Here is a 14,224-nt window from a genome sequence, read left to right as displayed (position 1 = left end):
TTAAGCTGGCAGTTTCAGAAGAGGTATCAAACCATGGTTCATAGAGGCCCACATCATGAGGCAGTGTCACAAGCTGAGCGTAAGTCCTGTTTGGTGATTTGCACCAGTATTTTAAAACAAGGAAGAACTACATTACTTTCTACCAGTCTCTAAGTTGTTTCATCAATAGGCATAAACTGCAAAAGTTACTATGAGAGATAGTTCACAAAAAAAGATGAAGCAAGTTAAAACCATATCAGAGGAAGCTTAACAGGCAGTTTTCTTGTTACCTTGTACTGTAAGGAAGACAGATGCTGTAGTAGATCCACCCTCATTAGAAGCGATGCAGTTGTACTTGCCAGCATCTGTGAACTTTACGGTCTTCACCTCTAAAGACAGATTGCTCAGCACCCTTATCCGTAGGGGCTCCTTCAGCCACACATCTCTGCCATTCCTCTGCCAGGTGAGATTGTAACGCACAGTGCTTAATGTTAGGCAGGTCAAGATGGCTGCTTCACCAGGGACAGCTGTGATGTTGTTAGGAACCTGAATCATGGGTGGAGGCTCTGTGTAGAAAGAACAGAATAAAAAAACAAAATAAGGAGAAAAAAGATTTGGGAGCCTTTGCTTCATTGGTAGATTCTTGGTAAATAAGTTCAAGTATGCTATAGTGCAAAACAATTGTAATATTGGTTACTATTTTAGTTTCATTTCACCTTGCTCAACCCATGGAACAGAGATCCCAGGCCAGCATCATCACTCCCTGACATTAAGCTACCTGACGAGAATACACCCGATGTATGTGAAAAAAATATTGCATCACCCAGGATGAAATGCCACATCTTGTATGAGAGGATGTTGTGCTGTTCTTTGAGCTAATCTTGCACCAGGAAAAGCCAACATGAGATCACAGCCCCGCAACCAGGTCTCTGAGTTCTCTGAGGTATGACCATGCATGGTACAATCTGAGTTCCACTCTAGAGTTTTGCGGGCTTGTTTATGAAGAAAAAAAAAGGAAAAAAATGCTACTACAAATCTCTTCTAACAGAGACGATGAAACCAAGTCACCAGCTGCTGCAAGCATCATCATTATGTTCTTTACATGATTGGTTTGTTTCTAAGGATATGTGGAAGGAGACACTGTCTGCTCCTTTAAGTCTCCCTGATCAAGGGTGTTACTGAGCACAGTGAAGGAAAGACAAGGCAGTAAACAGTACGCAGAGACACACACTTGATAGACAAACAGTATCAGAAACAGTGACAAGAAAACTCAGTCACGCTAATTGATGGGCAATCAAGTAGCTTCTGCCATCACTTCAAAGAGGGACGTTTTTAATTGCACTTCTAGAAGGATGCAGCTGCAACAGTATTGAGTACTGGAATTTAGCTTTGAAGCTACAAATGCTAAAAATAGGAGCAGTTGTCTCAATACTTCTTGAGATATCACTGACAAAGCAGAAAACGTTTAAATGCTGAAGAACGTAAATTATGTAATGCTATGCATTCTGTATGCATTCCACGTACGTGGTATGCATAACGTGTTACAGAAATGATATATTCATATATTCCATTTGCTGGTTTCCCCAGCACTACCCCTGACTGTTTCTTGCTAAGAAAAATCTGCAATGAATAATATTCTGACCAGGATGCTTCAGCAGAAGTAAGACAGCTGTAAGAGCAAGACCAAATCTTTACCAGCACACACCAAAAATCAATTATCCTAAGCAAACCAAGCCTAGAGAAAAAAAAATATATGTATTTATTGAGGGTAAAAGTTGCTCCTAAACTCAGAGCCAGCCATAACTCTTCCTCATTTAAGTCTCCTGTGGGGTCTCAGATGAAGTTCACAAGCTTTAGGCCAGCTCTCCGCATACCAATGACTCCCTCATACATGCCACACGCTGGGCATACAGCTCTGCTTCCCTTGGAGCACAGCCCCTAACACCTCTCACTCTCACTACCAGAGCAGTGCATTTCAACACAGAGCAGTATCAAGAAAAGCTGGACTTGCTTACTGAGACTGCAGATCCAATGTTGCACTTCAGGTTAGGGGTGGGGGGTATTTTGGAAGAAAAGATGAATCTTCTCTAGTTTTCCATGGTACTATCCCTAAGAACACGATACTTAAACTTGGAAAGCTAAGAATAGAAAGAGATGAAGGCCAGTATAGGACTAAAACCCCTCCATTATTTGACTGTCCGTCCTTGGGGCACACCTCTAGACTCAGAATAACAGTGAGCACATAGCAATCCCCTGGTCAAACTCTAAACTGAATTCCTGGTATTCAGAGCACTTCAGTTAATGTGTCTGCACAAGCTAACAAACCATTTGACATTTTAAACATTTAATACTAGTGAGACAAAGTCAAACTCAAGTGTTTGCTTTTCCTGAAACTGGAAAATGTTGACACAGTTCCAATACCTTTCACACAGCAGCTGACAAAAATCTGTGATATATTGTCTGTCAGCTAGTCAAACTACGAATACTTGAAAAGATTGTTTACTTTGCTCAAAGAAGAAATTTCAGATACTTTTCTTACAAATGTTTGCATACAAGGCTTTCAAAGCACCTCCCTCACGTTACTCCTCTGTATGGCTCAAAACAGAACTAGCTGCTCATGTTTACACCGTGTGTCAAGTCTTGGTGGATCTTACAGCATTTTGTAAATGAGACAATACAGCATTTTCCCCGCACGCTCCCCCTTTACTCTCAAGTTCTACCACCAGTATCACAGGAAAAAAAGGTTAGGAATCTCTTTCAATTATCTCTAAAGAAAAGGATGGTTGCAACATCCTAACCAAGAATCTTTGTGCACACAATTTCTGGGGGCGGAATATAACAGCTGCTGGTACTGGTACTCCAAAGCACAGACTGAAAGAAGCAAATGTGATACCTTATTCACCAGAAGGATTTTGGTAGATAAAATATGAAACAGTGCTCAGCTAGGACTTGAATAAGTATTGATGTTACTTGAGTACATTGTGTGACTAAAAGGATGTTCCTCATCTCAAATTTACCACTCGCTATAAGAAGGCTGTTTCTCTGCAAGCTTTGCCTTGCACAGAATCAGTGATGTCAGGCTGTTGGTTTTTTTGTTCGTTAGTTTGTTTTTAATATACTCATTCTGCAGTGAGAAGAATGTGCATGGCTGTAAAAAAGAAGATGGAGGGATATATAGGCACAGTCTTCAACTACTGAGAGGGCCATTTTAGAGAATATGATCTCTGAGCACAAAGGATGAGAGCCCATGGTTGTAATATCCATCATGGGAAATTCCAACTAGATCATTACGCAAACTATTTTCCTAGTGAGAGCAATTAACCACTGAACAGGCTGCCCACAGAGCTTGTGAAATCTCTGTCCTTAGAGCCATTCAGTGTTTGATTGGACAAGTCCCTGGGAAATGTGATCAAACTTGGAAGTTAGCTCTGCTATGAGCTGAAAGCTGAACTAGGTAACTTCCAGAGGTCTCTTCAACCCAAACAGTTTTGTGATTCTGCGAGTCAGATTATTCAGGTTAACCATTCTGAATTAGCTAATGTGGGAGATAGAAGACAACCTTGATTTCAAGCAGTTACATGAAAACCTGAGGTTGAATTCAAACTGCTGTGCTAAGCTCTGCTATCATCACTGCCACTTTGACTCAGCTCCAGTGTTTTCCTTATTCAAGGGCACTGATTTACACTTCTACATGGCATCTGGCAATGACTGACATCTCAGATTTCAATTTCTGCTTCTGTGGGCCACATCTATTCTGTAAATCCAACTGCTTGCAGGAACTAAATAAAACAAATCCCATGCTAGTATTCAAAACGGGTTTCCTGAGTAAACATCAAAGCATTTGTGTACATCAGTGAGAAAAAACATATTAATTAAACATATACTTAGAACTGGAAATACTTTTTATTGGTACTAAGTGTCATTTCTTTCTGTTAAACATCCCAGTACAACATGTTACCATATTTCAGCATGGAAGGATGAATTAGTACCCACCTGATACATCCAGAAATGTCTGTGCACGTCCAGTCCCTGCACTGCTAGTTGCAATACATTCATAGAAGCCTTCATCAGACAAGGAGACTTGGTCTATTTCCCAGCTCATGCTAGATGATTCTCTGAAGAAATGAAAAGGCATGTTTCAATAAATTTCTGAAGGAATAAAGAGAGATTTAGTTTCCTGACTGCAGGCAAAGATTTTCACAATAGGTTAGGTTACAGGAAAAAACAGATAAATCCAGTTTGATTCAGCAGAGAATCTATTAACTTTAGTTAAAGAACAGATAAATACATTGTCAGTCATTATTAAGTCAGTATTAAAAAATGCAAGCTTTTGCAGAATGTTTCAGTTAAACTTCTACAAAGATGACTAACATACATGAACATGTGCCATACAGTAACTAAGACCACAGCATTTGCAGTCATTCACTCAGCTGATTGTACCTCATTGTTGCATTTACTACTCGAGAAGCAGTAGTTCTTCTCTCTCCTTAACACCCACCAGTTTCTACATGGAGCCAGTCGCAGTATTGAACCCACAGCTCTTACTAGAAAAGTTAATGAGGGTTCATCTTCCCAGTGAAGAGCTTCTCATCAAATCTTTCTATTTGTAAACCCACTCTTAGGCTCATGGGGTGGGGAGGGTAGCACCTACCCTACTATCTGTTTCAAAGTGAATACATCCAGGCAGCTCTTCCTGCTTTTCCACCTGCAGGGACTACCTCCACTCTAAATATTTAAAATCCAGCAATGAAGTATCCATATGAATATGTCAACTTCAGAGGTACAGCCAGGAGAGCAGAAGTTATGACAAGCACCAACTACATTAACTCAATAATCTGCACATTGATTGCCTACCCACACAAAAATAAACAGTGCAACAACTATAAAGAGTGAATTGATAGATCCAGGACTAAAAACATAGAGCAAAATACAGAAGAGATATGAGCAAAGTGACAGAACATGAATTCAGAGAAATATGTGCAGTTTTTTCCTACAAGTCGTGCAAGGTAAAGCTGATAGGTAATTAATATCATGCATCTGTCACATATAACATTAAAGTGGAGAAGGAAATAAAAACATGACTGCATTGACTGGTGGGGGTCGCATGCTTAAAAGCAGACACTCTTACAGCTCCTTAAAATTCAAAACCACATTTTTTTGTTTTGTAACAAACCGTGCAACAAGCACATGGACAATGACATAACGGAGCAAAGCAGGGGTTTGCGCAGTGCCCCAGCGCTCCCTGGGGCCAGTTGCTATGGTTTACAAACAAAACCAAGGAACACAAATATATCCACCATGGCTTGTCAAGTAATTTCCATGTTATGGGAAAACACTGAATTAGTGACCCCTTGGTCTCCATTTTGCTTGTCAGAATATGGTGATTTATCATCCCTTAGCAGATGCAGAAAGAAAGAGAAAGTGACTTGGAAAACCTAAGGAAATCAGTGGTGACCTTAAATGGCTTCCTGGTTATTCTTCTTCCTTTATATTGATTCTAGATAACCTAGTATATCATATGTCAAATCTATGACATTTAACAGTGCTATGCTGGCAAATGGAAATGGCAGCAACCACAAACGCTAAGGATTAAAACACTATTTCTTCCAAGTGAAAAGTGAGAAACTTCTTCAAGGAAAGTATATTAAAAGTGAAGTTATGCAATCCCATCCTTCTTTATTCCCAACTTTTGCTATATACCAGATGTAGAACACGGAAACCCTGACAATGGAAGCATACAAGGAGTCCAGAGTGGAGAAGATGAACACAGGACAGGGGGTCTGTTAATAAATACGTATAGAAATACAACAGCAGCGATGAGTAACATACACCTCAATGTTTCTGCTGCACAATTCAGCGGTAACTATGCACAACTCCTTGCAGTATGTCTTACAGCGATAAGTCAGCACCTTTCACAGCAGCAAGTTATTTATATACCCAAACCATTTTATTTTCTCCACATACACAGTATATGTAATTAGCTGGTCAAGCTGCTTATCTTTCAGAAAATACAACCTAGCCAATCTGCAGAGTCTGAAGACCAAATCATATCCTGGTTTTTGGTTACTGTAAAAGCCATTGGCAGGGAGCACAGTGATAATTCACATCATATTGAACTTCAGCACTTGGTCACCCCAAATGACACCTTGTCACCAAAACAAAAAAATCAAATTCATCCAGTGCAGAGTGATAATACAACTCAGTTCTGAGTCCAACTAGTAAACTGGACAAACCCCATACAGAACCTCACTAATAAAATGCAGACAAGACAAATTATATCCTGTTTACCTGCGATCAATAACATTTGGCTTGAGAAATATTTTGTTAAATTAACTCAAGTGATCTATTCATTCCTCTGTTCTGTGATAAGAGAAAGAAAAATGAGTCCTGATCATGAAGGTGCTGGGTATGTGAAAAGCAGGGAGAAGATGTGGGTGGTTTGATAACTAAAGAATGGAAGAAATTACAGAGCTACCAAAGTATGTACCAGAGTTGAGTAAACGTAAATGGTACATCATTAAACAAAACAAAAACAGAAGAGCTGCAGCATTTTACACTGCCAACAGCATAAAAGGAAGTTTCAGAGTTTATCTATTTAGTCATCATGTACTTGTTATTGAATGTTAGAACTTTGTCTTCAGTTTTCTCCTGAAATGCTTCAGGCTTTACAAGAGGCTAATGGAGGCTGCTGATGTTTTTTTCTAGTATACATTTCCTTTTGTTTTCAACTAGCAGAATCATAAGAAAGACTTTGAGTCTATTCACTTGATTTTATTTATTTTTTATTCCTACTGCATTCTACAGCGAAAGAGTAGTCCATTTTCCATACAGTAATCTGAAGAGATTTGTGATAGATTCAGTGTAAGGTTTCCTCTTTTGGGGGATTTTCTAAAGAGGATAATTTTCTAGGATAGGTCATAGATCACATGTCAAAGGGATCCATGAAAGACAAATTGAAATAAAAAGTAAATTCCTTTATACTACATAGTCATCTATATATAATTGCAGAAGTGTCTTGGGAGCAAGGTAGTTACTGATCTATTTTACAGAACTTTTAAATATATATATTAAAAAGCATTTGCCTTCTAAACACAGCTTATGGTAATTTAAGAGCACACTTTTGAGGGGATTTTTGACCTAAACAATATCTCTCCATCTATACAGACGGTGTACTCCCTCGTTAAACATGCATATTTACTATAAATCTCTCCATAGAATACAGCTTCCCTAACAATTTTCACCAAAAATAAAAGAACATAAGTAATAGGATATAAAGTATAACAGTAAATAGAAATCATAGGATACAAATAGGATTGGGAAAAAAAAAGTCACTACTTACTTGAAGAACTGATCCTCTCCTAGTTTTACTCCATTTTTAGTAAAACGCTGAGTAAAAGGTATAAGACTTTCTACATGGCAAGGAACAGACCCTGGCTGTAAGTAATACCCTGGAGTCTTGCTGGGCATTGTAACTTTTGGAGCATCTGAAGAAAGGAAACATTTCCCAACAGATTATTAACAGCTACTAACATACCTCGTCTTTTCCTATTATTAAAAGGAAAATCACTTTCTGTTTTTATTATATGTTAAGCATAACAATTAACTTGTTCTTCAAAACTCTGAAAAATGACTTTGGAATAAAATGGAAAACACAGAAAGTACTTCTATAAAACAGGAAAAAAAAAAGATGAGATATCAATTTTAACTAAATCAGATATGACAAATTTACATTACACTGAAGTTCACATCTCTTACCAGGAGTAATACTAGAAAATGAAACGCTTGAAACTCTCTGAAAAAGATAATCATCCTTGTCATAGCCCATTATTTTAACAAAAAAAGCTTCATCTGGTGGAATAAAGTCAGAAATATTCCATAGTCCATAGGGCTTTCTGTCAGGATAGTATTTCACAGGCAAGGTCTTAAGAAGTTCCCCTGTAATACTCAGAAGTTCCAGTCGGTCTACTCTAGCTGGAAGAAGGATTCCTGTGGTATTTAGCAGCACGAAGGTAGGAATCCCTAGAAAAATAGAAACACGCTATTTCAAGTGTGTGTTGTTTAATTAAAAAAAAAAAAAAAAAAGATTAAATGCCATATGTTTGGCCCACCATCCCATAAATGCACCATTCAGTTTCAACCTTTACTTACCAAGTAACAGGAAACTAAACTGTTCTAAATTATGCTCTGCATATTAGCTGTCAAGAGACACAGCACTGATTAGGGCTGAAATTACTGACTTCCAACAGGTGTTTCTGAAATAGCAGCCACTTTATTAACTCCCCACCATGCCACAAAGAGAAAAGCTTTTTCTTAGTGTCCAAAAGTTAACAGAAACAGAGTTGCAATTTTGAGGCATTTCATAGCAAAAATGTCAGGATTTATGGGACATTAAAAATAAAAAACACAGAGCTAACACAAAAATACATGGCAATATGATGAGAGAATAACGTTGGCTGTTCTCACACATTCAAAGCCCTAAGAACAAGAAGGCAGTGGCCTCAAAATTATCACAGTTTGCCACAGAGATCATCCTAGAGTTCTACTTGATTCTGGCGGCCTCAACATACTCTCAAAAGAGGTTACTGCTTAGCATAGAATAAAATGGAAACAAACCTTGCACTGGCCTGCTGGATGTTTTCTTAAAGTCTAATGTTGGCTTCTTAGAAAACCCAGCTCGAAAATCAATAGTGCTGAGACCTGTGATCCGAACAGAGTGCCTTCCACTGCTCGATGTCTGAAAAAGCAAGTTGAAAATCACAGGCACCATGAGCAGTTCAGAACCATGAGCAGTTCAGAAGTTTCTGAACCATCCACCAAGTTCAGTAGATAGAATTCAGCTTTCATTAAAAACAAGACAGAATGGAGGCCTACATCAAAAGTTATACATAAGAAGGCCATAATAATGCTTCACTTTTAGATAAGGCACCTGACAGCTGCAGTGTCTGCAAAAAGAGCCAATTGATTTGTCTCTGAGGTACACAAGTCCAACAATTACTTGTATCATGTCAGTGATGGTAATTGGAAAACATGTCTGGAAGTTAACATTTTGGCTACTTGGAAAGTATATTACAAAACAGGAAATTAAACCTAAGTCAAAAGGAAAAGTCAGTGTAAATTTTTCGCTTATGTACAGAAATAACAATTTATGTCCAGTGCTACAAAAATTTATAGCACCTTTTCTATTTAATAATAAGATCATTTTTTTTTTAAACATACACATAATCAATCTTATCTGTGAGGCATATGCAAACATTGCAGGCTTTGCATATCCTGAGGTAAGCTGCATGTACAGACCAGCCTCATTCAATACTGCACATTAAAGTTCCTCTCCTTCCTGGTCAAGATCTCCGTTGGAAAGCAGAGGTTGCACAAGTACTTCTTGCTCCTCATCCTGCCTGTCCCTACCCTGCCTTAAGCTCATTCCAGTTCTATCAGCAAAACCCCAGAGCACAAAGCACTCCCAGCCAGCCACTCTTGCACAGTGCCAACCACTCTGTGAAAAGCCTTTGATGTTGTCTGGGGGTACAGCGACTTCCATGCAAGTCCTCAATTCTGCAATTTTTGATTCGCCTTCTTTGAGCTACCTTCTGTCACTGCATGCTGAGAAGGAAAAGGCTGCCTACTGCCTGCCCAGAGTGCCCAGAAGCCCAGGGGCTTTTGTCCTCCCCTACTTCCACGCCACTCAGGTATTAGGGAAAACCGCTGTACTGCACTGAGCACACTTGTTAGACTCTACAGACACCTAACACTGACAAACCCACGGATAATTTCAACCAGAACAGTAGGAAAAGACGTGAAAGGCTGTGAAGTGTGATGTCTACAATGCCAATATCTCATCTGAATTTAGTAGAACCTACTCTGATTTTTTCTTCTGAGACAATGCAACCTATGAGACACACAACGTAAAGAAAATCAATATCAAAGTGACATCCTTCCATTAAGATTTATCTAGATAGAGTATTACCTGATCTAACCTAAAAATACATAATTCCTTCAGTTAGCAAGCATCTCCAACACAGCCACACGTTACTATTAAATTAGGCAGTTGTTTCTTATAACTAACTGCCAGGGGAGAGCTGTTCAGATGCTATGACAAATTGCTGTTTATGTGATTAAAACAACCTATTTGCTTCTATTTGGTTGGCCTTTCACCTCAGAAAAAAACTATCTTTAAGGCCTTCTTCTATACAAACCAGCTGTTAACAGTACAAAGAAATATTTAAGTGAAGTGTGTGAAACTCATGTTAGCGAGCATTAATTAGCAGTTAAAATTTTGTTAGATACAGTGACAAAATTATTTTTTATAGCCTTATGCATCTGTATTAGGAATATACATTGCAATTAAACATTTCAGAAGGCTTTTCCTTGCACTCTTAAAATCTTAAGGCAAATGAAAAAAGCCAGCGTAAACAACCCAAGGAAAAATAATCCATTGGGAAATTATTTCTCTTTAGGAATTATTCAGACTTTTGGATACTTGTGAAGTTTTAAGGCAACAATAACCGTATCAAATATTACCATTTATTAACAATAAATGCATCTAGCACTTTCGTAACTAGAAGCTGGCAGTGCTATGCAAACACCTAAGAATAAACTTCATCCCAAAGCACTGCTTTCCAATTAGTAATTTTCTATTTTCAGTAATATGTAGTTTATCAAGGATCGCTGGAATTGTACATTAGTGTTTCTCCTCCCAGGCTGGATGACTGAAATAAGAGTAAACAGATATATGAACGGTTCCAGCACAATACAAAAAACAAACACATATTTTTCAAATGAGTCAGGAAAAAATGCCTTCTTGTCTGGTAAACAACAGAAAATAAAAACTGCCCCAAATGCATCCATAAACATGTTTGAAAAGTGCACAGTTTTGTTTGTTTGTTTGTTTTTTAAAGTAACAAAAAGCACTCATTTTTATATTTGTTTCACACAACTGAAAAAAAATCAAGCTACAATGGCTAAATAATTTTTAATTGCATAGTTATATTTATGTATTTATATTTACAATGATGGAGATATGCAGCTGAATTAGGCTTTAAGGAATGCACTCATTAAGCAGAAATTTTCTGGACTCATTTGTCATTACACTCCTTTGAACCAGCTGCATTTGGCTACAAAGTTGACTTGATCACAAGTTTTTTCTGCTGATTCCTCACTGCTTTTTCTCTTCCTTTCTCAATCACAAAGATGATCATTTAACCCTAACCAGGAGGGTAGATTTTGTGGAATGGTTCAGCTAGAAGAGTCGCATCCTACTGCTTAACAACAGACTTCAAGGAAGGCTGGTGACTTCCCACTTCTGCCTCTCCCCCCCAGACTCACCTGCATCACCCCCTTACCTTTTCAACTGGAAACACCTTCCCAACCTACTTTAAAGAATCTTTTGAGTCAGCAGACAGGACTTTGTGGGAGGGATTTAGCAAAAATAAATTGATGCTCCCTCTTCTATTAAATTACTCAGACTTCTGTTGAGGGCTATCTGATGGTAGGTAATTCAGCAGCGTGACCAGCTTGTCTCGATGTTACACAGTGAGCATTTAAATGTGGCATGCTCTTCTCTCAGCAGCTTCTAGAACCCAGAAATTTGGGTGACACCATGCAGGCACACACAAGTTGGAGGTCTCTTCCAACCTTGACAATTCTGAGATTGTATGACTTGGCTCAGCTCCCAAAGAAGCCTCAGAGCCTCAATGGCCAATCAGGGCCAGGAAGAGACCCCAGAGCTCTCTGCACTCTGCTTCTCTGTAGGGCATGGAATGTTTATTAAATTGCATGTTTCTCCTAAAAGACTACAAGCTATAGAGCTGAGCTGTGAGACCTAAGGCTCCAACTGCAGAAGTTTGCTCAGTACTCAGTATACCTGATGTTACAAAGTCCAGCAGGACCCAAACCATTTTTTTTTTTTTTTGCAGATCACCAGGGTGTCTCCGTACCATTTTTTTCAGCATTTCCAGTCCTGGCAGCATACAAACATCCAATGAGTTCTCTATACAACTCAGCACTTGAGTATTACTGCTAGTCATGTTGATCTTACCTTCTTAATGTTTCCACATCTTTTGGGATTCATTCTGTAACTGAATGTGCTAAGATACCACGCACATGAACAAACTGATTTACAATTACGTAGGACTCAAATAATTTACTGAGAATGAGTTTGAATTAAATGTAGATTTGCTGACTTTGTGAACCCAATAGCAAAAATCTTTGGCCTACAAAGATTATCATCTCCCCCTTACAGCCCTCCAGACTTTGTGCACAGCAAAGCCTCTCAGTGCCCCTGATCTCTACAGTCTCTGCTCACTAGACATCAAAAAATTCAGTATTCACTTCATCTTTTTTCCATCCAAAGAATTTGACCTAAACCAGTAACTTTTAATATGTTAACATCTCATTAAGAATTTCATGCTACTGCCTTCAAAATATATCACATATAGTTCAAAAAGGATATTTAGTGTAACACAATCTCATCTGTGGGTATCTATGATAAGAATATATAGTAAATCATTACACAACTCTCTTGTAAACTCTGGGATAAGTCATACACAATTTCTACAGTAACTATACCTTAATTGTCCATGTTCCAGGCTCTGGGTCTTTGACGTTTACTACCTTTGCAGAGTTGTGGATATTTAGCAGTTCATTCAGTCCTGATCCTTTACTGATCTGCTTACCTAAAAAACAAACAAACAAAAAGAATCAAACAGAGAGTAAATACAGTACTGCCTAAAAAAAGAGTAAATGTAATATTTTTCTTCGTGTCTGATGTACAGTTGATATTTGATTTACTATTCAGTTGAGTCGATGACATTTGCAACACTCAAAACCCCCTGTAAGTTCTTGCAGGGAATAGAACACTAAAAATGCTCCTTTATTTTCACTCTTTTCATTCACGTGGGAGCCTTAATACAGCCTTCAGCATTACAGTTGCTGGGTTTCCTTACAGCTGTAAGTAAAGCAAGTTCTATTCACAGACAGTACTCAGCTCTCAGTGAAAGAAGGCAGCACAGAAGCAATCTCCTTCAAAGGGGATCCTAGAAGACACTTACCCTAACCCATATGGCAGCTGCCAGCCCTCTCACTGGTCCATCCTGCAGACCTGTTCCAAGCTGGATAAACCCCACAATGGATAAAATCCACAAGTAAAAATATTGATAAGCAAGGTACTCTTGGTAGACAAGAATTAGCCTGTGACTAACAACAGCAGGAATGCTTATAAAGTCCTCACAGAAGATTTAGCCTGTTAGACATCACAGACCTTGACAGAAGTTAAGTTTTCATAACGGACCATACCACACTTAATGTGTACACCTTTCCATGCAAATATACGGATGGTTCTATGTAGGAACAGGTTCCCTGTAGAGGAATTTTTCTCCCCCAAGGCTGACTGAGGAGTACGATCATCAATCAAAACAGGTCTGGATGTTTCAGAGCACTGAAGCTTAAGTTATGGATGGGATGTTCCAGTGTCAATTTTTAAAAGCTTTAAGACAAGCCTCCACTACATTCAGTTAAACTACATAGATTTAGATGCATGGAGCTAACCTACGAGAAAGGAAAGCAGACAGATGGGGTCAAAGCTTCAGCTGAGCCTCAGAGTTGCACCCAGGATTGTGTGTTATTGTGATTTGAAGGGACACTGAGTAAATCTTTCTTGTAAAGAAAGAAGAATGCCTTAGTGGAGGACACCTAGATTGCATTGCTGGGAAATAATCCCGTGCATAGAATATTTTCAAGATACTATAACTTATGCTATATCCTCAGCCAAAAATCATTCAAGGAATACAAAGTATGATTTAAATTTATTTCTGGGGGGCTGGCTCCAGGTTCCTAAGGCATCAACATAACAACAAACAATAACAATAAACAGTAGATTTGTTGAAAATACTTTCAACTACAAATTAGCATCCAAATACGTGATTCTCCTTCCCCACCACACACTGTTCAGCTACAGATGCAGCATGAGAGAGGATTTGATTCTGAATGCTCTCTTAGTTCAATGAATGTGGAGCTTGCTTTAGCACTCACTGCATAAAAACAACCATCATGTGCGATCCATTAACAATGGTTCAATGAGTATACAAATATAGGATATGAAAAGCAAAAGAAGAAGTAGCCAGAAATTTGGAATGCAAGGACAAATACCAAGAAAGCAGAAGGAGGTAAGAAGTAGTCAGAATAGGGAGGATTTCCGGGTTCCAAGTGATTCTGTATTAAAAAAAAATACATAATAAAAAATAATTATATA

General features: G+C 38.5%; 1 protein-coding gene across 1 annotated transcript in view; it reads right to left on the bottom strand.

The window, feature by feature from the left end:
- HMCN1 (hemicentin 1) overlaps positions 1-14,224 on the bottom strand; it is a gene marked incomplete at its 5' end in the record, with an annotated part of 190,986 nt that overhangs the window by 130,298 nt on the left and 46,464 nt on the right. Inside the window, 6 exons of the mRNA XM_084291227.1 lie at positions 270-545; positions 3,973-4,094; positions 7,319-7,463; positions 7,735-7,998; positions 8,593-8,713; positions 12,544-12,650. Coding sequence (XP_084147353.1) covers positions 270-545; positions 3,973-4,094; positions 7,319-7,463; positions 7,735-7,998; positions 8,593-8,713; positions 12,544-12,650 — 1,035 coding nt within the window. The remainder of the gene's footprint in view (positions 1-269; positions 546-3,972; positions 4,095-7,318; positions 7,464-7,734; positions 7,999-8,592; positions 8,714-12,543; positions 12,651-14,224) is intronic.

The sequence above is a fragment of the Netta rufina genome (genome assembly GCF_964035555.1).
Source record: "Netta rufina genome assembly, chromosome: 8".
NCBI lineage: Eukaryota > Metazoa > Chordata > Aves > Anseriformes > Anatidae > Netta > Netta rufina.
The sequence above is the reverse complement of the archived record's forward strand: the minus strand, read 5'-3'. Positions and strand labels throughout refer to the sequence as shown.